The following is a 21523-nucleotide window of genomic DNA, read 5'->3' as shown; positions in this document are numbered from 1 at the left end:
TTTCTAATTTCCTTTCTTAATAAAGGAAAGTGAACCTCGGGTCACGTCACTCAGTTAGGAATCTTTCTTAGCAAAATGGACTGTGGGAACCTAATAAAGAAATTATCACAGTGCATAATAGAGTTATCTCTATCATTTTGTGATGTGTGATTATACAGATAGCAAAGAAATAAATATATAAAGGTCCCAGATGGGAACTTAGTAAAGTCCGGTGGTTTCTCTTCGGATTGTATTTTATGTAACGCCATATGGCGGATTCAAACTTGACTAGCATTACTGCTAATCAGTTGTAGTTTTTTGTGTTTCGCGATGCCTTCTGAAAGTCTACGATGGGAAACTTTACAGGCCTTAAAAAATTCACCAAAGGGGAAAATCTCCTTCGACCCATTCTGGTTGGAAAGGGGAGAGGTGAGTTGCCGCCAGGTAGCTAAAAAAAACAAACAACTAAAGCTAGCTAAACGGTAGCTAGTTAAAGTTAGCACGCTACGCTTGTTTAGAATAATCACTACAAGGGTGGATTTTATTCAAAGTGACAATTTAATCATTTAGATCAGGCAGTAAGACGTCAGCTCGGAAGCTAATCAATAAACAGTGGTTGAAAACAAAGTGTTAAGAGGCATTTACGCAAATAACGTAGTATAGTTGCGTACTTTTTTTATTTTTAATCTTCAGACATCCTTTTATGGATTTTCATCAAATGACTACTTTTATTGCTACTTTTATTTGACAGATAACTAATGTGACTTCGTGACTTCCGTTTATAAACTGTGAAGCATCTATCTATCTATCTATCTATCTATCTATCTATCTATCTATCTATCTATCTATCTATCTATCTATCTCGCAAAGACCAGTAGGACTTTCTTTGAAAGGTTTTTATTCTATTTTTTTTTTTTTTTTTTTTTAAAGACCAAAGTTGATTTTTATGGCGCTTTTCGAGTTTGGGAGGCTGAATTCCATTTTCGGTTCCACATTTTCACACAAGGGCAGTGGACAATGGTCAACTATAATCCCGCTCTTCTTGTTTGCGGTGGTGACATGCAGGCTGTCAGATGAGGTCAGGCAAGAGTCTGTATACACTGTGAGGTTCAGGGATGACATTGTGAGGCTAGTGAGGAGGGAGTAGGTGGCGATATAGGGAAAAGGAATGTGTGTGTTTGAGAAGGAGACTGGTGCAACAGTGAGGATGTAAGGAGCAGAGGTAGTGAAGGTAGAGGACTTTAAACCATCCAAAGAAATGGACAGCACACAAGAAAGGGGAGGCAGGGGACGAGTGTCAGGGGTGATTTGAAACAGATTTCTGTTGTTGAACTCCATGTTTATAAAAGCAGAGGTATGAACTCACTGATTCCTCATGAAGGTGTTACATGGAAAATCCAGTGTGTTTGTTTTGTTAAAATCATTTCAGGCTTTAAGAAGTCCTACTTTCTGAAAGGATATGGCAACATAAGTGATGCATACAGTTTCTGTGTATAAACCATCTGTAAACGAAGCCCGCTTGTGTTCTTGTAGCCTCTTTTAGCAGGTTGTAAAGACTCCCCAAGCTTGTCTCCAATCGCTGGTGTCATATTGGAGCGTCTCAGCTCGGCTCCCCTGCAGAAGTCATCATCCTTCCTGGGCTCCAGATCCGGAGACTCCAGCCCTGTTCTCTCAGAAGTCTCTATTTCTTCTACCGGATCTGTCGCCGATGTCAGCGCCAGGACAGCTGCATTTTCTGCAGCAGCGTCTGTAAAGAATGAGCGAGAACAGGCAAGTCCTCAATGTCTCTCTTATGTGTCATGTTGTAAAACAGTTTTCCAATTTAACTGAATATCTGACCCTGATGGTTTTTGCTTTGTTTTTTCCTCATGCTGATGCTCTGTAGAGTCTTAGTGATAAGGTGAAGGATGAAAGTCCAGAGGCAGATGTCAGTGGAGTTTCCAGTCCTACGTCACTTCCTGCCATTTCCCTCCTGTCTCCCAAAGCCATGGAGATGGCTGGCTGTATCATCAAAGTTCAGGAGGAGCATCGAGAAAAGGCTAAGGTTCAAGTTTTTGACAGTGTTTTTTTTATTTTAATTTTTTTTTTACTGAAAAACAGCTTAACAGTGATCATCTTTTTTTTTTTACATTTAATTTTATTTGCAAACCTAACTTCAAATGTTTTTGTTGTTTTTTTTTTTGTTGTTTTTTTTTTTTAACTCTTATGATTTTTGTCAGTAGCAACTTGTTTTATTGTATTTATTTTAGTTTGTTTGCTTTCAGCTTTTGTTTTTAGAAACTAACATGTAATCTAAACATATGAATATGTTCAGGATTTCCAGTTACAGTTTATGGAAAAGCATGTAATGTTAGACGCTTACACATTACTGGAAATGGGTCTAAACTTCTTCATACTAACCTCTGCTGGCTGGCTGATCAGAGTTATATATTTTGCATGTTGACCCCTGCGTACTATATACTTGGTAAGGGTCTCACCAGACTGTCTTCTATCTATCGACTCAGTTGGCCCTCAGGGTGCGGCAGGAGATGCAGGAGAAGCTCGTAGCGGCGGTTGCGAGCGCCGAGTCAGAGCAGCTGAAACGCTTTGAGGAGCTCATGGAGCTGAAGCAGAGGCAGGAGTACCAGAGTATGAGGGACATGATGGAAAGAGAGTAAGGGAAATCATGACTCATTCGAAATGATTAAAATGCTTAAAAATGTCTGAAACGTTACATGCGATTAAACACCTGGTCTGGTTTTCCACTTCCTGTACTGCAGAACGAAGGAGAGCATCGGGCGTCAAGAGAAGCTGAAGGAGGAGCAGCGGCGTAGAATAACGGTACGTGGAAAGTTCAGGAAACGTGAAGCTTAAACCCCTGTTTGTCAAGTTGTTTACTGAAGTCTTTAATTTTGCTTGTTAACCTTACAAAAATTGTGCATGTTTCAAAGTGTGAAACAGATTGTGAGATGCTGGATGTGCAGAGCTCTGCAGCAGGAGAAGTAGATGCTCTTTATTTTTGGTAGTCTGCTGTAGTAATGATCTCCTGCACATACAGGGGCATTTCTTGTGCTCAGTGGGGTAGAAAAAGTTATCTCGTTCCTGTGCTGTTCATGCTTTTTGTTTGTCCGTCAGCTCGTCAACCTACGGCTGAGGGAGGCAGAGCAGCAGCGTCTTCGGGAGGCAGAACTCGAGAGGCAAAGGCAGGCGGAGGGCAGGGAGAGACTGCGTAGCCTCAACAGCATCCAGGAGGAGATCCTGCAGCTCAACCAGCTGCTTGAGCCCTCCACCCAGACCAAGACGGACCTCCCACCGGCCAGCCTCAGCTCCTACAGCACCCGAGGGAACCAGCTGTGCTCCCAGGTGTCGGAGGTGGTGCGAAAGACTGCAGAGGTCGGTTTACATCGAGATTTTTAAGGTTTATGCTCCTCCTAATTTCTGCTTGTACTCATGAAATGCGTGTGTTCTGCCTATTTCAGGGCAACTTCCCCAGCTTGGAGGACATGACTGTGGCAGAGCGAGCCCTGCACGAGATGAGAGCGCTTATTCGGCTGATGCAGGAGGAAGCGGCCAATGTTCGAGAGAAGAAAAAGAAGGAGCAAGAGCAGGAGGAGGAGCGCAGGAAACAGGCGGAGCTGCTGGCGAAGCAGGAGGGGGAGAAGAAGGCGGCACAGCTGGCCAAAGAGAAGGCACAGAGGAAAGGTGATGAAGGAGAAGGCTTAGCTGCGTCATGCATCTGTACAGCTGGAGGTGTTGTCAGCAGCTTGTGCACAAAACAAAACATCCTGTTTGCATAAAATAATTTGGAGAATAAATATAGACCAAAGTATGGATTTTGACTAATTTATTTATTTACCCCCCCTTATCCAGATATATTGCTGAGTGTTTTCACCATTTCATACTGAACCTCTTCCTGCAGGGTTGCAGAACAGCGCTGAAGACGTCACGCTGAAGTGGTACAAGGATCTGCAGGAGGCGGCCTCTCGGTGCGCTCAGTCCTTCGAACAGCTCAGCTCTGCAAAAGACGGACAGGTGGGTTTGTTCACATTCAGATGAAAGACTTTGAGATGACGGAGGAAGGACTGTGACATTCTTAAAGGTTTTTACCTACAAAGGTCCCAACAAAGACCATTCCAGCAATATTTTAATTTAATAGATTAATTCTTTAAGTAGTGAATCCATTAATCCATAATTTATGAAATGATGGACTTGGTTGATGGTTTCTGTGTCTGTGTAGGCTTTTACTTTAGGATCTGGACTTTGAACTAGGAATTCTTTAAGTGATGACCTTAAAGATCTCAGTCCTGGTTCATGTATCATTACTGGTGCAAATGAGAAATGTTTTAACACCGCAGGTCACTGAATTCTCAGGGACATCGAAAGGAAATTTCGTCCTCTTTTAATAACTCTGTGACTGGCCTCTTTCCATTGTTCTCAAAGCATGTTTCCATGTTTGATATGAGGGGTTCCCACCTGACCCACTCAGCTGAAAAGTATTAAAGACAGCATTTGGTCATTAAAAATTCAAATTTAGCTTTGACACTGAGTGTTATCTGAGTTATAGGCTCACCAATTACCCAAGGACCAAAACTGCCAAAATAAATACAAAAAAGAAAGTAAAAAATATATACTGTTGCAATTCAATTAGTTCACATAAATATTTGTATAATGAATTCATAAAATTGATTCTTTCATTTGTTATTTGCCCCCTGTTGTGGCACTCCTTGGACACAGCACTCTGTTGTTCAAAGTCTAGAGAGCTGTTTGTCCTTGAATAAATAAATAAAATGGAATAAAATAAAAATATTTATCAAATTATAAATAAAATAAAAATAAATAAATGCACAGAGGTTAAATTGAAAGGGAAGGAAAAATAAATAAAATGAATTAATAAATAGCAAAATTTACATGGGAATGGGGAAAAAAAAAGATGCTAAAACTGAAAAGTACACGTAATAAAATTACTGAATTACATTCGGAGGATTTAATAGTATAGATTTTTATTTATTTATTTTTTAATATATAATTACTCAACTTATAATATAAGTTGGGTTATTAATTTTTTAATAATAATTATAATAATTATTATTATTATTTTGGCTACCATTTTCGAGCCGTAATAACTTTATCATAGGAGCTGATGGTGTGAAATCATCTCAGTTTCAAAACTTCATTTAATTCTTTCATTAAAACATTTTTAAAAAGCAGCTCAAACACAAGCTGACACACACGAAACGTCTTCACTGTCTGTTTATGACTCGAGTGGTTTAATTTCTCCCAGACAAAGAAACTGAAGCTGGAGCTCCAGAAAGCTGCCACCATCCCTGTCAGTCAGATCGCCAGCAACTCCGGATCGCAGCTCCGAGAAATCTTCGACAAGATCGACAAGCTTCTGTCGGGACGGCCGGTCGTGTCTGGGGGGAAATCGGTATCCACCTCACAACATCCGCAGGGTCTCGATTTCGCCAGCTACAAACTGGCGGAGAAGTTTGTGGTGAGCGTGCGCACAAAACGAATGATTCGACACAGAAGTCTGTTTTTGTTTGTTTGTGAAGTAATCCTTTGTTAATTTGATATATTTTGTAGTATTTGTATAAGCAAGAAGAAGCTGTGATTTTTCAATTATTATTTTTTTAATATCTTTTATTTATTTATATTTTGGCTGTGTAGAAACAAGGAGAGGAGGAAGTGGCGTCTCACCACGAAGCGGCCTTCCCCATCGCCGTGGTGGCTTCTGGAGTCTGGGAGCTGCACCCTCAGGTGGGAGACCTCATCCTCGCCCACCTGCACAAGAAATGCCCCTATGCAATCCCTCACTACCCTCCGATGAAGGAGGGCACGCCCGTGGATGAATACCAGAGGATTCTTGGTTACCGTGTAGACGACTCTGGGGTCGAAGGTCAGGACAGTTTCTTGAAGAGGATGTCCGGGATGATTCGCCTCTACGCCGCCATCATCCAGCTGAAGTGGCCCTACAGCTCCAAACAAGGGGTAAAAACGGTCCCGCTTCCTGCTTTTATAATGTCAAACAAGCAAAACTTCAGACTGAGGAGGCAGAGATTTCTTCCTGATTCTTATTAGGAAACGAGAAAGACTAAAGACGCAGTTTGAAAAAACAAACAAATAACGGGGGAAGAGAAGATATATTATTTCTGTGCATCGAGGAGGTTTTCAGGAGAATTGATTGGTCTCAATCATTGGGCGTAACTTACTCTGGAGCATCTTAGTTACCATGGCAATGAATTGTCCAAGGCTAAACCTAAAGTTGCCTATAATGTCTAAAAGTCCCTCACTTTTTCAAAAATGTAGTTATTTATTTTTTTGTTTCAGCCCGTTCCTCATGGTCTGAACCACGGCTGGCGTTGGTTGGCTCAGATGCTCAACATGGAGCCTCTGGCAGACGTCACAGCGACTCTGCTGTTTGACTTTCTAGAGGTGAGTCTGGACACATCCTGCACATTATCAGGTGTGTTTGTTGCTTCAAACAATCAGCGGCTTGCATTACCGGCCCATGAACCATGAAAAAGTGTCAGGTGAAATGACCACAGTCCCTGAAACTCTTTAAACCTAAATCTAAACTTCAGTTTCTTTGTCGCTGAAAGCAGCTGTGGATAACTCCTGAGCGTTGTTTCCTTCAGGTTTGTGGGAACGCTCTGATGAACCAGTATCGGAGCCAGTTCTGGAAGCTCATCCTGCTACTGAAAGAGGAATACTTCCCCAGGTAGAAAGCACGTTTTAACAGTAAACATTTCACCTGCAGCAGTCATGTGAGAGGTTTAACCTAGAAGTGTTCCTGTGCAGGATTGAAGCGGTGACCAGCAGTGGACAGATGGGCTCAGTCATCAGACTCAAACAGTTCCTGGAGGTATGTGACCCCCCCCCGACATGTTGTGAAGGTTTGGATGTTAGCTCAATGAATCCTTAAAACAGACATGTGCAGACTGTAAAGGAATTTACGAGTACATGAGTGAATCCCAAGCAGTCTCTGCTCTTCCAAATAAAAAGATTGATAACACTGATGAAAAGTGACTCCTGCTAGTTCTCTGGTACCACGATTGCATCCGAGAGGAGGGAAATGGTAAATGGCCTGTATTTGTATAGTGCTTTACACATCCAGTCATCCACACATTCACACACTGGTGATGGCAAGCTACATTGTAGCCACAGCCACCCTGGGGCGCACTGACAGAGGCGAGGCTGCCGGACACTGGCGCCACCGGGCCCTCTGACCACCACCAGTAGGCAACGGGTGAAGTGTCTCGCCCAAGGACACAACGACCGAAACTTTCCAAGCCGGGGCTCGAACCGGCAACCTTCAGATTATAAGGCGACCTCCCAACTCTTGAGCCACGATCGAAAGTGGACATACTTGACAAAGGAGGTTTAATATGGAGCTGCCAGGCATGAGGATAAGGGGAAGACTACAGAGGCGGTTCATGGGTGTATTGTGACATGCAGAGGATGGTGGGATGCTGTGAGATGAAGGCAGATGAGCAGGTGTCAGTTTGTAGTTATTTAAAGAGAGGGCTTTTCAGTGTACACAAACACGTTCCTGTGCAGTCCTCTGGGAAACGCAACAGGGAAGGGAGCGGCAGGAAAACATGGAAAAGCATCAAATAAACATCCAGCTTGAAAACTGCAGACAGTATCTGCAGTGGAGACGTTGTTTTTATGGTCTGCTTCACTTCAGCTCTTCTTCTTTTTTCTTTTTCTTTTTTTTAATGTTTTTTTGCCGATATTAGATGGTCGAGAGTGAAGGGAAAATATTCAGTAAAGTTCCTCGGGTCAGATTCACACCCTGGCCACTCTGGCATATGGTCGCCTGCTCACCCCGTGAGCTAAACTGGTTCCCTCATTTTAGCTCTTTGCGTGTTTTAACTTCACTCTACTCCACGGCGAGCTGATGGACCGACAACGGCACAAATGAGAGTAGCCACCAGACCAGTTGACTCATACTGCGGACACAGCCTCCATCAACAGACGCTCTCTGCGGGTAGACGGGCTGTCCGAGGCTCCCTGCGGTTTTCCAAGGCACTGCCAGCGAGAACCATGCTGAGCCCTTCGGTCATCACAGGTCTGCAGCCATGAAGCTGCGACTGAGCGAACAAACCACACGATGGTTAGAAAATGCTTCAACAACAGCAGTGCTCATTACTGTAATCTATATAAAAAAACAAAACAGTAAGAGTTTAATAAGCTGTTTGGTAAATGTGAAATTTAACTGGCAAATAAAGGGAAGCGTCTGAAACTAAACCTGCAGATTAACGGCTTTAATATCGATCTGCTGTAAACCCAGAGAGAAATATTTCCTTCCCTGATAAAACTCTGTAATTCCATGCTTGGGTTTTTTCTCCTTCTTGCACCTCCTATAATTCAAACTGCTGAATTATTCAGAAATAAAATTAAATAAAGGCCAAAAAGAAGTTGATTTACAATTCAAAGTGCTGCATGGCAAACAGTAAAACAGTTGGGGGGTAAATAATGATTGTAAAACAAAAGGGAACATAATTAAAACCGATGTACTGTTTACAGAAACGGGTGTGAAGTAGATCTTGTCTGGATTATGAGGAGTGTTTACAGACTGGTGGCCTAATCTACTTGAGCACTTAAAAGTGAAGCTATAGAAAAGGTTTGACTTCAGCTACAAGTCTTATTTTAGAGACTCTGACTTTGAAAGCAGACGGAGCAAAAATGGCACAGATTTGAGAAATTCTGTAATATTTGAACTGAACTGGGTGACGCTGAGCTGGATTAAAACTTTGGAATTAAGTTGTATTCTCACTGAGCTGAGTTTAAACATCAGCTCAACATTTTAAGGGGCTTAATGATGAGATGCTGTCTGTTATTACACACAGTACCAGTGCAGTGTTATGCTTTTATTGAAATGATTGTTTTTGTGTTTTATCTCAGACATCGCTGCAGAGACGACAGATCAGTCCGCCCAGAGGCCAGCTGGGCTCCGGGTTCTGGAGGTCTTGACCGATGAGGACCTGCGCTGGGTGACGACGCCATTGTAGGACTGAGTCAGGCAGAAATGAATTGAGAGCATCTGTGAGTGGAAAGAGGGGAAAAAGTTGTCCTGTGGTTTTAGTTTTTATCTAAATGAGCACACTGACGTCACACACTGACGTCACACACTGACGTCACACACTGACGACACACACTGACGACACACACTGGAAGCCTCACGAGTCCTCTGCGTTTGTGAGGTCACATTTTTGAGGTCACATCTGCTTCTGCTGACCTGAAGCAGACCTGTAGACACCTGTGGGGTACTTTTAACCTTAACTTCATTGGCTGCTTTTCTGCTGAAATTCTTGAGCTTTTCTTAAGGGTTGTGTTTTTGTTTTTTTTGTTTTTTTTAATTCCCAGGTGTGTCGAGTCATTCCTCCTAAAGAGAGACGCTTTCACAGCCTTAACTTTCACGTTAAATTATTTTGCTGATTCAGATAATAATTTTTAATAGTTTACCTTCTTGTTTTTCTCCTTTTTGTGGCACAAAAACAGCAAAATCTCCATTACAAAAATAACTGACCAGTTTTAAAGTGTTTCAGCTGCGCAGACACCGGCAAATGTCGTCTTATTTGTCGATACTTCGGTGCATTTCCACCATTGCTGCTCACGCGTCTATCGCCTTACTCACGCAGAGTCTGTGTAGGCAGCTGGCAACATTTGATCATTCAGATCTCTGACATACTGGAACAAAATGTGGTGAGATTGATTAATAAAAACTGGATTAAAAGCTACTGAAATCAGAAAGTGAAACAAAATTATTTGTCGATGAAGTAAAAATCAAATGATTGATGCTTTTAAAGGTTCTTCTTGAAAATCCCTCTGTTTTTAAAAATGCTTTAAAACCTTCCAAAATTGAAGCTACCAGCAGAACTGCTTTGACTTTATCATACTTTATTTTAGAGATGAAGAGAGATCTGCTGAAGTTAAACTCAGGCTGGGTTCTAATGCTGTGCAGTATCAATTTTATACCACCAGATGGTGCAGTGAGTAAGTTTAACCTTTATTTAACCAGGTAAACACAGCCTGACAAAAGGCAAAGCTTGTAGAGGAAATGGATAAAATAAAAGAGCAGCCGCACACGTCTCTAAACACTTCAGCAACGCTGCTGGTAAAATGCTGCCCCCTGGTGGTGAGGGGTTTAGATCCCGCAGAGGGCAAATTACAAAAATTACCTTTAAAGGCTGCTCTGTTAACATCCGACCTGAAGAAGCAGATTCGGGTCATCTGCTCAGGTGGCCAGATGTGCCTGCTTTGATTTCTGAGTGGAGTAAAACATGAGAAAATGAGGACGTGTTGATTTTAATGCGTCCAAGTCAGTGAGGTTTCCAGTGTCGTCGTTTTGTTTACAGCTCTCAATATAAGTTTCATCATCCTGAAGAGAGAGAAGCTGCTTACTTGCAACGTTTTAGCAGAGCAGGTAGAAATCTGTTTATTCAGCCTTAATATTTTCTGTTCAAATCAAATTGTGTCAAATGATTTGGACTTTTTATTTATTTTTTCACTGTGTGGAGCAAAAATTCATGGTTTGAAGTGTTGTTTTAAATCATTGTCCATGAGAGAAACCAAAGGTTTGATCCAGAAATGATCGCAGACTGTTTTGTAAAGTGAAACTCAAAGTGATTGTTTTCTGAATGTGATGAAGAATAAACAAATGTATTGGTACCAGAATTAGTGCAGTCTACAGTTGTTGAAAATGTGCAAACTAAATGAAATAAAATCAATCAACACTTAGTGGAAAATTTCCCTTTTGGATTTCTTGCTTTTGCTCATCGCGTTGTAGAAGTCTGTCACATTATTATTATTATTATTTTTTTGCTTTAATCTTCTAAAATCAGATTATTTGGGGCTTGTTCTGTGTATTTTAAACTGTCTGACATGACATTTTGAGCAAATTTGCAATGTACAGCTGTCAGAAGTTTATATGCACTGATGAAGATGAATGAATGCAATTTGGGGCTTTGATTTCTGGAAGGAATGTGCAGCTTGTCTTCTCACACAAGATCAAAACTGTAGATGTTATTTTACTATTTCTCTGAGAGATGTGGTCTTTGTATCTTAGCTTCCATTTAACTGAACCTCTTCAAACATGGCAGCTGTGTTTCAGAGGGTTACAGTATGTTTACTGCCAAGTTTGAGGTCATTTGGATGAACTGTTCTTATATTTTGGCTAAAGGTTGTCTGTTTGCAGTGTTTTATCTGCAGTGACTGCTCCCTGCCCCACTTTGCATGTAGGGGGCTCGACATGTTTGTCTTCACAAAGATCCAAGACCTGCTGTCATGTGTAGTTTGGAGATGGTGGCACTATGGAAAAGAGCCGAGCACAGCTGAAGATGCTTAGATTTTCACTGGGAGTGACCAGGATCAGAAATAAGTATTTCGGAGGCCGGGCAGTTTGGATGAGTGCAGAGGAACAATGGTGGATATACCTTCTAGAGAGACGATTCATAGATTTAGTGAAGGACATGCAGACGGTTGACGTGACAGAAAAGGTTGCTAGGATGGGTTGAGATGGAAGCCAATATGGCGAGCCCAAAAGGAACGCCATAAGACAAAGTGAAGGTGCTGACACAGAGGAATAGTCTAAGATTTAGGGTTTCCAGGAAGGCCTTCATAGGGGGACATGGTCCTAAAAGGACCTTAATTCCTTATGCTACAAATAAGATTTTAATTTGCATTAAAATGTCCTGAAACAATTTTTCGTAAGATTTTAAATGCCTAAAGTAGATGAAGTGAGACTGAAGTGTAATTCAGTAAAAACTGGTATTCAAGCATGTGGCTTAACCCTTTAAACCAGGGGTGGGCAATTCCAGGCCTCGAGGGCCGGTGTCCTGCAGGTTTTAGATCTCACCTTGGGTCGACACACCTGAATCAAATGATTAGTTCATTACCAGGCCTCTGGAGAACTTCAAGACATGTTGAGGAGACAATTTAGCCATTTAAACCAGCTGTGTTGGATCAAGGACACATCTAAAACCTGCAGGACACCGGCCCTCGAGGCCTGGAGTTGCCCACCCCTGCTTTAAACTCTAACCTAATTTACCCCTTAAACCAGGGATGGGGAACTCCAGGCCTCAATGGCCGGTGTCCTGCAGGTTTTAGATGTGTCCTTGATCCAACACAGCTGGTTTAAATGGCTAAATTGTCTCCTCAACATGTCTTGAAGTTCTCCAGAGGCCTGGTAATGAACTAATCATTTGATTCAGGTGTGTTGGCCCAGGGTGAGATCTAAAGCCTGCAGGACACCGGCCCTTGTGCTGCGGGTTTTAGATCAGAAACACACATTTTTATAAAACTGTAACACATTAACTGCACCAACATGTGGTTTAAAAAGAGACAACCTTCATGTTTACCTTTTTTATTTGACCTTTTTACATCTATGCACACGGAGTCGTTTTTATTACAGTTACTTCAGCTGCGGCTGAAATATTGCATATTAAACACATTCGGTGCCAGCTCGATGATTATTCGTACATTTTTTACCCAAACAGTCGCAGAACATATCGATTCGTCATGGCTTGACCGACACTGCATCAGAGGAACAATCATCTGAAATAAATACAGAGAACATGAACCGTTTTTCCACACAAAGCTGCAGAAACGAGCCTCAGACTCTGCAGTCCTGAGCACAGACGATTTTGATTTCCAAGATTTTCCCATGTGAGATAAGTAGGCGTAAAACTCTAGCTCAGAAATAAACAGTGTTACAAGAAATAATTTATACAGCCAGTTTCTAAATTCCTATGTTCAAAAGGACAAACCAGCGTAGGGAACAATCACGTCTTTCCTTCACACACCAGTCTCGACCTGGAAATCAGTTTAATTTTGTTCATAGCCACACTGTAGACTGCCTGATGAATGAGAATGGAAAAAACCTAAAGTAATTCAAAAATATGTGGATGAAGAAGACTAGCTGCATGAATATGTGCAGATTTCTCCTTTAACCGTACTCTGAAGATGTGACTTTTCTGTTCCTTAAAAATAACAAAACAAGATCAAGTGTTTCAGTGATATTGTTGTTGCAGTTCGTCTATTTCACCACTAGAGGCCAGTAAAGATGACAGACCTTTAAACGAGCAGATTTGATCCACAAAAGCAGCTCTGTTAATGATGGAGTCAATTAAAAACCCACTCACAAGAATTAACAGGTTCAGGAAGTTGAGTGACCACTACAAGACCTGGCGGTGGTCGTCTTCTGGTTGCCGTCCTTCAGGAGCTTTTACTGTTCAGTGTTTATAAGGCTCAGCGTTAAGACCCTCGTGGTTGAGCGTGGCGCTCTCCATGCGTCTGTACCAATATTTCACTTTGGTGTTCGCCATCATGTCATCAAACGCCTGCAGGCCCTCCATCACCCTCAGGACTCCAAACACTGACTGTAACAGAAGAGCACAGGTGCAAAGCCTGAAGATTAAAAATAACTTTTTTCCTAAAGTTTACTCACTGTTAAAATTGTGGCTGCTTGTATGAAACATGACCAGAGTTTCAAATAATTAGGCAATCCCTGTGAGCCAAAAGCTCAGGGACTGGTCGAAATGCCGTATTTCAGGGGTTTTTTCTGCTCTTGGATCTCTGTGATGTCATAAAGGAGTGGATATAATGGACTGTATACTAAGGATGGACATAGTGAAGCCATTTTGTCGTGTTTTTAAATTGGATGTTAGAATTGTGAGGTAGATCTACATGCTCATTGGCTAATGGTTGTCAGTCACACAGTAAAGTGTTCCATCCAGTGCTATCTGCCTGGTTTTGTTACATAAAGTAACTAAAATAAAAATACTAAAATTGTGTAATTAAAGTGTTACTTTTACAGTAACAATAAACATTATGCTTTAAAACAAGCACAAATACAAAGAGTAACTTTCTTGATGGCACTCACATTGATGTGAACACCAGCAAGAAAATGATCCTTTTGAACTACAGATGTTTAAAGGAAAGTACACACATTTTTTGTAAACGTAGAACAAACTGGGCACCAATGCAGCGCCTCCATCTGGGGGAGTGTAACCAAGTTATTTTTGTAACTGTCCTTTATAGATGGTCTGCAAACACATCACACACTGTGGCGAGCTCTCGCTTCTGGGGGTTAAGACTTAGTTTTAAAGTTATGTTAAGGGTTAACTTAGTGGTAAGAGGCTTGAGAGGGCAATAATGGGATTGAATGTCCTCACAATGTCAATCAAACCAACATGGATCAGCGTGTATGTAGGCCCCGCCCCCAACATGCAGCGTGGAGCAGGAGTAGTCACCGCAGGGGAAACGCTGATAACAGAAACCAACTTTTAGCCAAAATAAGATGAGAACAGCTCATCCACACAACATTAAACTTGTTACAGCACTTATTCAGCTCGTCAGCATCACACCTGCCGAGTTTAAGTGAGGTGGAGCAAATCAACAGCTGGAGATACACAACGAACAGGCACATGGACAAAATATTAGTAATCTAGACCTAAAATTTGTATTTGAGGCCATCAGTGCGTGTTTTCTAAAACATCTGCAGAACAAGATGTATTATTCAAGCACCTGCTGACCATTACAGAAAACAGGTTTAAGTTGCTTCAACACTGGCTTCACTTTTCAGACCTGAAAACTACCTCTTTCTATCTCTATCGGTCTGTGGTGAAGCTTTAATCAGGCTAATTTACGTACATTAAATTAGTAACAAGCCTAAGTTGGACCCTGGACCAAGCCTGAGCTGGACCTAAGCTGCGTTTCCTCACCAGGTCTGCCAGGTTGGGCTGATCTCCACCCATGAACTTCCTATTCTTGCCAATGGCTGCCACCCAGTCGTTGACAGCCTTGTAGAGATCCTCCCTGACGTCGTCCTGGAGATTGTGTCTGTTGGGTCAAAGGAGTGAAAATTAATACCTCACGTCCCCAAAAACCTTAAAATTACCAGAAACGCGATAGCCTGTTATCTAACACCACATACCGACTTTTCAGCCTTTTGGAGATGACAAACATGGCCGCAGCGCCAACATATTTGGCGAAGAAGCCTTCAAAAGTACCAAACTTGCCCTCACGTACGATATAGTCGAAGGAGGCCAGGGCCTCGTTGGTGGTTCGGTACACGTTGGGAGATATGAGGTGTACGAGCCAGTCGTCAGCCCACTGACGCCACTTCATCTCCTCTCTGAAATCAGAGCAGAAAACATTTACGATCCACAGAAAAGATGGAGTCGCGGTCTGATGCGGACCACATGACTTTAGTTTGCAGAAAACTCCACCACCACCACATTTTCATGCAGATTTAAGATTTTTCCTTCCAACAGATGCTCATCACACAGATCTTCATTAGAATGATGAAAACAGAAATCTCCCATTGCTAAAAGTAGAGGCTTCATATCAGCTGACCAATCACAAGCCTGAGAGCAATAATGCTCCACAGTCTTTGGGTTACACCCACGTGCTACCTTTCAAAATAAGAGTCCGCTAATAATTGCGTGTGAGAAACAGGGCTTGGCTTACTTCTGCATTTCCTTCTGTGGGTAAACTGCGACGGTCTCGCCCTCGCTCAGCATCAGCCAGTACTTGTTGTTGTACTCGATCACCTCCTTCCCCCTGTCATTCACCGACTTCATCTCCGGGTAGCAGCGAAGGATGTCGGACATGCTCTTCTTCCTGCAAAAAAACCCCAAAGGTAAAGATTTTTTGATGCCTCCAACTCATTTATCCAGGTGGATGAGCCCCACTAAGAACTGTTATGAAGAGAGAAACTATCCACTCTATTTTTTGACAATATATTTCTAGTGTACAGTTTGACCATTTAACACGGGGCATCTATAGTGACGTGCTCACTTTTGGATCCAGCCTCATGTGGCCACAAGAGGAACTGCAGTTCCTCTTGTGGCCACACTGGCTTACTGATGCCATTTCAAGACAAGAACACTGAGCTGGATAAAAATCACATCCAAGTGTATTCCACACCAAAGGAAGTAAGAATGAAACATTAAATTATGTTTTTACAATTAGTATTAAATAACAACACACTTGCTGCAGTGGGTCACTTAACCCCCCCACAGAAATTTTACAAATGTTTTTCTTAAAATATTAACCCAAGCATCCAAACTGTGAGGTTTATTTAAATGTATTGCATTGTTACTTCTTTGGAAACCAAAATAAGAAACCCTGCCCTCAGAACACAAGACCAAGGATTTAACTAGTCGAATAACAATCAGCATATTTTCTAAATTATAATATTTTCTCAGTAAAATATAGAAATAAACTTCACATACATCAAGTACAATAATAACATTATAATAACATTTTTTAATAACAAGACTTTTAAAATAGTTTTTTCTGCATTTTAGTTTTAATGCTCTGATCAGGGTGGGATGTATTTGAACCACAGAGTTTCCCACCTGAGATTTTATAGATTTTACACTATCAAATTATTTCTCAGAGCTTTATTCGAAGTGATTAACAGAAAATCTAAACAAAATTCCTCATGAAATAACAAGTGAAGGAAGTCACAACTTACTTGTTGACTAAATAGGTCTTGAGCGAGCTGATGATGACAGACGAGTCATTCAGTTGCTGCAGATTTAAAAAAAAGGAAATAGAGCAGGACATGAAGGGTTTCACAGGAAAAACCGGCACATTTTTTAGGTACTTAATTAGAGACTGGACAAAGGTTTCTCTTCTTTTTTTTGCGGACATGCTTTTCTTTATTTTCTGTCATACAAATTCTGTGAGTAAGTGACTCCTGTGAGCCAGAAGCCCAGTCCTCAGACTGCTCTTAGTGTTGGGATTTTAAGACAATATCCTTAAAATAATATAAAATATATAAATTGTGGTGAGTGAGGGTTATGAAGGCATGCCAGAAATTAAAATCTGTCTGAATGTTTGACAAAAACATAACAAGTCTTAACTTTGTTCTCTCAACAGTGCCCCCCCCCCCCTCTCAAAGATTTAAGATGACATCAAATGTCTTACCACCTCACCATCCACCATCAGGATGGGCACCTTTCTGTAGGTAGACCACTTAATCTCCTTCCTCATCACCGGGTTCACCTCCACGATCTCATACGGCAGCCCGTGGTAGTCCAGGAAGGCTCGCACCTTGCTGCAAAACGGGCAGGTCTTGTACTGGTACAGGGTCAGCTTCAGACTGCCTCCTGGAGCCTGGAAGGAGGCAGCAGAGGAAAGGAGAGCGCTATGAGGCTAAAGTATGTGGACACTTAAGAGCTGCCACCCCCAGCTTGGCAAAGGGCTGCTAAAAAGAATGCAAGCTTATTTTTCTGTCCATCTTTTATACTGTCTATGGATCTGAAAGAACTAATACTACTCCACAACAGGCTAATGGAAGCTGGCCAATCAAAAGAAAGTGGGCTTTTAATAAGGGGTGTGGGGCAGGAGGTGTTTAAAGAGGCAGGACCTGAATATAGCTACTGAGGGGGAGCATGAGAGACAAGTATGAGATAAGGATTATTATGAACTGTGAATTATGCAAAGCTAGTGGTGCTTGATAAGGTGATAATACTGCTTATAAATGCTAAGTTAAACCTGCAACACATTGCAGGTGGGTGAATAGAATAGAATACCTTTTATTGTCACTATACACATGTACAATGAGATACAGAGCGTCTCCTACTCAGTGCAGGTGTGTGGGAAAGAAAGGAGGGTGAGGTGCACAATTCTGCGACACTAATAAATATATATATGTATGTACATATATATATATATATATATATACACATATATATATATATATATATACACATATATATATATATATATATATATATATATATATATATATATATATATTATATATCCACGTGCAAGAACACCTCAAGGCTTCAAGAGCAAACGTTTGTGAAGCACAGTGACTGCAAAGGTTTATTGCTGATGGCTATTACAGCTGTGCACGTACAGATAAAGGGGATCCAGGCCCAGAGTTTGGAAACGTTTGCAGACACACAGACAGCAGTGATCCACAGCATTTCTCCAGCCACTAACACACCGTAAAGCAGACCGCCTGTAGTTCATACAGAGCAGATCCAGTAAAAGCAAAACGTTACAGACAAATCTGTAAACTTAATTTTAAAACTAAACAACAGCGCATTTTGAAAGCTTTTATTGTGTTTCTACTCCAGTAGAAACACAATAAAAGGCAGTATTCAGAAGAAGTGGCAGATGTCCGCAGCCGCTGGGGTCTGACAAGTGACCCGGGCTGCACACACCTCAGGCAGGTGAGCTTACTTCAGGCAGACGGTGATGATCAAAGACACCCACTTACCTCACTGACCTTCCTCTCCTCCTCGGCCAGGTGCTGCTGGACGGACAGCTTCACAGTCTGATATAAACCCAAACCTCCACCCAGCAGGAAGGCGCAGCCCAGCACCCTGCCTCCCCCTTGGCGCACACCGGAGAGCAGTTTGGACCGGAACCCCGCTCCGCCGGTGCCGTACGCCCTCCTGGATCCGTGCGCGCCCACATTCCCCAGCAGGTAGGAGAAGGCGCCGGACCGACGGGCTGCTGGAGACTCCAGAAAAGACAAGCCGACCTTAGTGAGTGTTCTGGCGCAGGAGGCTGCCATGTTGGCTTTACATAAAGTCCCAGAATGCACCACGAGGGATAGGGTTTGGGCGCCCTGAGCTGAGCCCGTCAGGGTGTGTGCCGCCCCCAGTGGCGCGCAAAGGCAAAACCTGAGAAAAGGTGCAATGAAAAGGGAACCAAGGGGGTAAAAAGACATCAAATAGATGCAAAACTGCTAAATGATGAACAGAGAAAGGCAAAATCACCACAAAGAGATATAAAATAACTGTAAAGAGACAAAAACAAACAAACAAGCAGATAAAGTTAGAGAGGTCAGGTTGAGATGGTTTGGACATGTGCAGATGAAAGATGGTAACTTTACTAGATAAATGATGTTAAATGTGGAGCTGTAAGACAGGAGAAAAAGAGGAACACCCCAGAGGAGGTTCATGGGTGTAGTGCAGAGGGCACGCAGAAGAAGATGCTGGGAATAGGGATAGGGTGAGATGGAGACAGATACAGATGTAAAACCAAGAGATGCAAACATGACATCATCACAGACCTCAGAGGACTACAAAGACCTGCAAATTACAACTACATGGAAAACAACAGGATGCGAAACCGCCATAAAGAGATGCTAAAAATAACCAAGTGGAGACTAAGAGTCACTGCAAAGATGGAAACAATAATTAAATTGTAAAAGCAACCATAAAGAACATAAAACAGACACAAATAGATGCAAAATGATCTAAAACTGATACTGAATAACAATAGCAAAGAGATACCTTTTTGTCTTTTTATTTTGTTTTGCTAATATTCACATTATTCCTCATTCACCTTTGTTTTACTGAGCTGAATGTTTTTGTGTGTGTTGTAGCTGCTTTATGACAGGATTTTTCTCAATTTTTGGAATAAATTAAGTATATATATTTCCAGACCTGTGGAATTATGTGGGATATCACATAAATTAAATTGAACTGAACAGTAAATAATATTGGACTTCTGACAACTTCTCTGCAGTTTTAACACAGACATCCACTGGCCAAGTTTGCCCCTTTAAAGGGCTATTTCCGGCCCTCGTGCCATAGGTTTTACACGGCTTTGTGTTTAGATCGTCGTTGTTAGTTTTGTTTTATTTTAAATAATTGATAAATGTGTTTTAAATGCAAAATATTTACATAATTGAACTGAATTGCACTGAATTGAATTGAGGTGTGTTCAGGAGCGCCTGTTTTGCCCTGGATGCGTCGGTCTACGTGTGGTGCATTCAGGAGCGTCGTTTTTCCGACTTTCTCTGTGATCGCAGCAGCAGCAGCAGAGGACCGTCCTGCTGCCCTGCTGAAAGCGGAGAATCCCCCTCAGCCAGCAGCGGCAGCAGTACTACCAGCATCATCCATTTTCACTGGTCGAGCCACATCGCATCCTTCTCCGCTCGGACTCTTCGCTCCGCTGGGATGCCGCCGTCGAGTAACGGCGGCAGGGATTCGCTCGGGAGCGCCTGAGCTGGAGGACACCGTCCCCGTGCGGTTTTTGGAGCGTGACTGGGATGAAGGCACGAGGAGACAAATAAAAATCTGATCATAGCCGGCTAACGCTAGCACGCTAACGTTAGCTGCCCGTTTTCCCCTCCCTGCTCACTGACCGATGTGTTTTCCTCCATGAATAAACACTCCTTTAATGCCCCCCCGCCTTTTTTTTTATTCTTGCGAAGACATGCTGAAGTCACCAAGGACATTTATCTCAAGGATAAAACATCGCAGGGGTCTCCTAACCTCCAAAGGGTAACGCCAGTTAGCCATTAGTACCTTTTATTTTTTTACATTTTTCTCGCTCGTCCGTGGAGATGCTGGCTGAGGAGGAGTGTGTCTAGCGCTGAAGCAGAACTCGCATGGATACTCACTCCATGAAGGTCATGATACTGAGAGAATGATCATGCTGGAAAAACAGGTAAGAAATCAGCACAGAGCCGTGAAGTCAGCGGGTTCGTATTTAAATGCACACCTGAGCTCATTTGCGTATCGTAATTAGGCTACATGGGGCGCGTGCTGCACCCCTGCCACAGATGTGATCTGATAGAAGTAACGGGCTGTAAAGGCGAATTTATGCAGGTGATCAGCACATTTTTAATGATAATAATCCCCCCCCTCTCTCTTTCTCCCCGGCTTAAAGTCTGCCTCTCTCTGCCACTCTCTCTCCTGCTGCTCTTTAAGCCATAGACTGTATATAAAGATGTAAGACATAGCATTTACAATAATTAAATGTGTTTTTGATTTTGGGGGGATTAAATCGACAAGACATTATCAATGTTGTGAAGCTAGGGTTGCACGATTTTGAAATTTTAGGTCAATAAAGACATTTTGTAAAATAATTAGGATCTAAATCTGATCCCCCCAATCATTTATTTATTTATTTGTTTGTTTGTTGTTATTAATTCCCACTTGCGTGACTGGAAAGAATAGATCTGTACTATATTATTTGTTCGAGTCACCAGTAATTATGGTATGAAAAATTCTAAACATCTCACCTACCCAACTGAAATGGAATTTCTTCACAGATACAAAATTTTGTGAACATAATGTAGAAGACAAATCAAAATATAAAAACATTTAAAAAAAAAAAACATGTTTATATTTGATATATATATTATATATGTGCCAAGTTTTGTTCAGATTGGCCCACCTGGCACTTAAGACACATATACCACATATCTTACAATCATTATAGTAGGATTAGGGATTCACCAACTGTGGAATCATAGATGAATACCAATGTTTTTTGACAGATATCGGGTTCTGATGCCGATATTTTTTTCAGTCCCTTTTGGTTTTGTTGATATTCAGGGTTACCCTTGTTTCTGGGAGGCAAATTAATTATAAACTATTAGGGATGCACCAAATTGTGAAATTCTGGCAGATACCAACAGGCAAAAATAATAATCCAAAGTATATCTAGTTGTGATGCCAACATTTTCTTTTCATTTTTTTATTAATATTTACATTCACCTCTGTTCTATGGAACAAATCTTATAAAATTTTAGGAAGTCACTGCTTGTTAAACAGGTCAATTCTAATAAATA

General features: G+C 41.7%; 3 protein-coding genes and 1 long non-coding RNA gene across 6 annotated transcripts in view; 2 read left to right on the top strand and 2 right to left on the bottom strand.

The window, feature by feature from the left end:
• Positions 1–195: 195 nt before the first annotated feature.
• Positions 196–10704, top strand: gle1 (GLE1 RNA export mediator). Its single transcript, XM_086315431.1, has 14 exons — positions 196–408; positions 1513–1749; positions 1865–2023; positions 2484–2632; positions 2739–2799; positions 3094–3351; positions 3438–3660; positions 3878–3990; positions 5240–5452; positions 5629–5949; positions 6289–6393; positions 6597–6679; positions 6760–6823; positions 8869–10704. The coding sequence occupies exons 1-14, from the start codon at positions 310–312 to the stop codon at positions 8935–8937; spliced, it is 2154 nt and encodes a 717-aa protein (XP_086171557.1). The 5' UTR covers positions 196–309; the 3' UTR covers positions 8938–10704.
• Positions 493–11708, bottom strand: LOC147318001 (uncharacterized). Its single transcript, XR_015131918.1, has 3 exons — positions 2708–11708; positions 1819–2582; positions 493–1726 (listed from the first exon to the last, which is right to left on the bottom strand). It is a non-coding gene; the product is annotated as an uncharacterized LOC147318001 (long non-coding RNA).
• A 588-nt stretch (positions 11709–12296) lies between these two features.
• On the bottom strand, positions 12297–20434 carry ptges2 (prostaglandin E synthase 2). 3 transcript variants are annotated; one of them, XM_086315428.1, is made up of 8 exons: positions 20348–20369; positions 18209–18617; positions 16903–17091; positions 16448–16503; positions 15436–15588; positions 14900–15100; positions 14688–14805; positions 12297–13343 (listed from the first exon to the last, which is right to left on the bottom strand). In XM_086315428.1, the coding sequence occupies exons 1-8, from the start codon at positions 20359–20361 to the stop codon at positions 13197–13199; spliced, it is 1287 nt and encodes a 428-aa protein (XP_086171554.1). In that variant the 5' UTR covers positions 20362–20369; the 3' UTR covers positions 12297–13196. The 3 variants fall into 3 exon arrangements, with proteins under 3 accessions (XP_086171554.1, XP_086171555.1, XP_086171553.1); XM_086315429.1 differs by having other exon boundaries at positions 12298–13343; positions 20253–20434; XM_086315427.1 differs by lacking the exon at positions 20348–20369 and having other exon boundaries at positions 12298–13343; positions 18209–19033.
• Positions 19757–21523, top strand: part of LOC147317998 (ral guanine nucleotide dissociation stimulator-like) — a 59092-nt gene continuing 57325 nt past the window's right edge. The window contains exon 1 of the mRNA XM_086315425.1: positions 19757–20394. Within this exon, the coding sequence (XP_086171551.1) occupies positions 20374–20394 (21 nt within the window). The 5' untranslated portion in view covers positions 19757–20373. The remainder of the gene's footprint in view (positions 20395–21523) is intronic.

Source organism: Aulonocara sp. 'chitande type north' Nkhata Bay, linkage group LG12 (genome assembly GCF_057382095.1).
Source record: "Aulonocara sp. 'chitande type north' Nkhata Bay isolate Kocher_YH1m ecotype deep benthic linkage group LG12, A_spYH_male_GT1.1, whole genome shotgun sequence".
Classification (NCBI taxonomy): domain Eukaryota; kingdom Metazoa; phylum Chordata; class Actinopteri; order Cichliformes; family Cichlidae; genus Aulonocara; species Aulonocara sp. 'chitande type north' Nkhata Bay.
The sequence above is the reverse complement of the archived record's forward strand: the minus strand, read 5'-3'. Positions and strand labels throughout refer to the sequence as shown.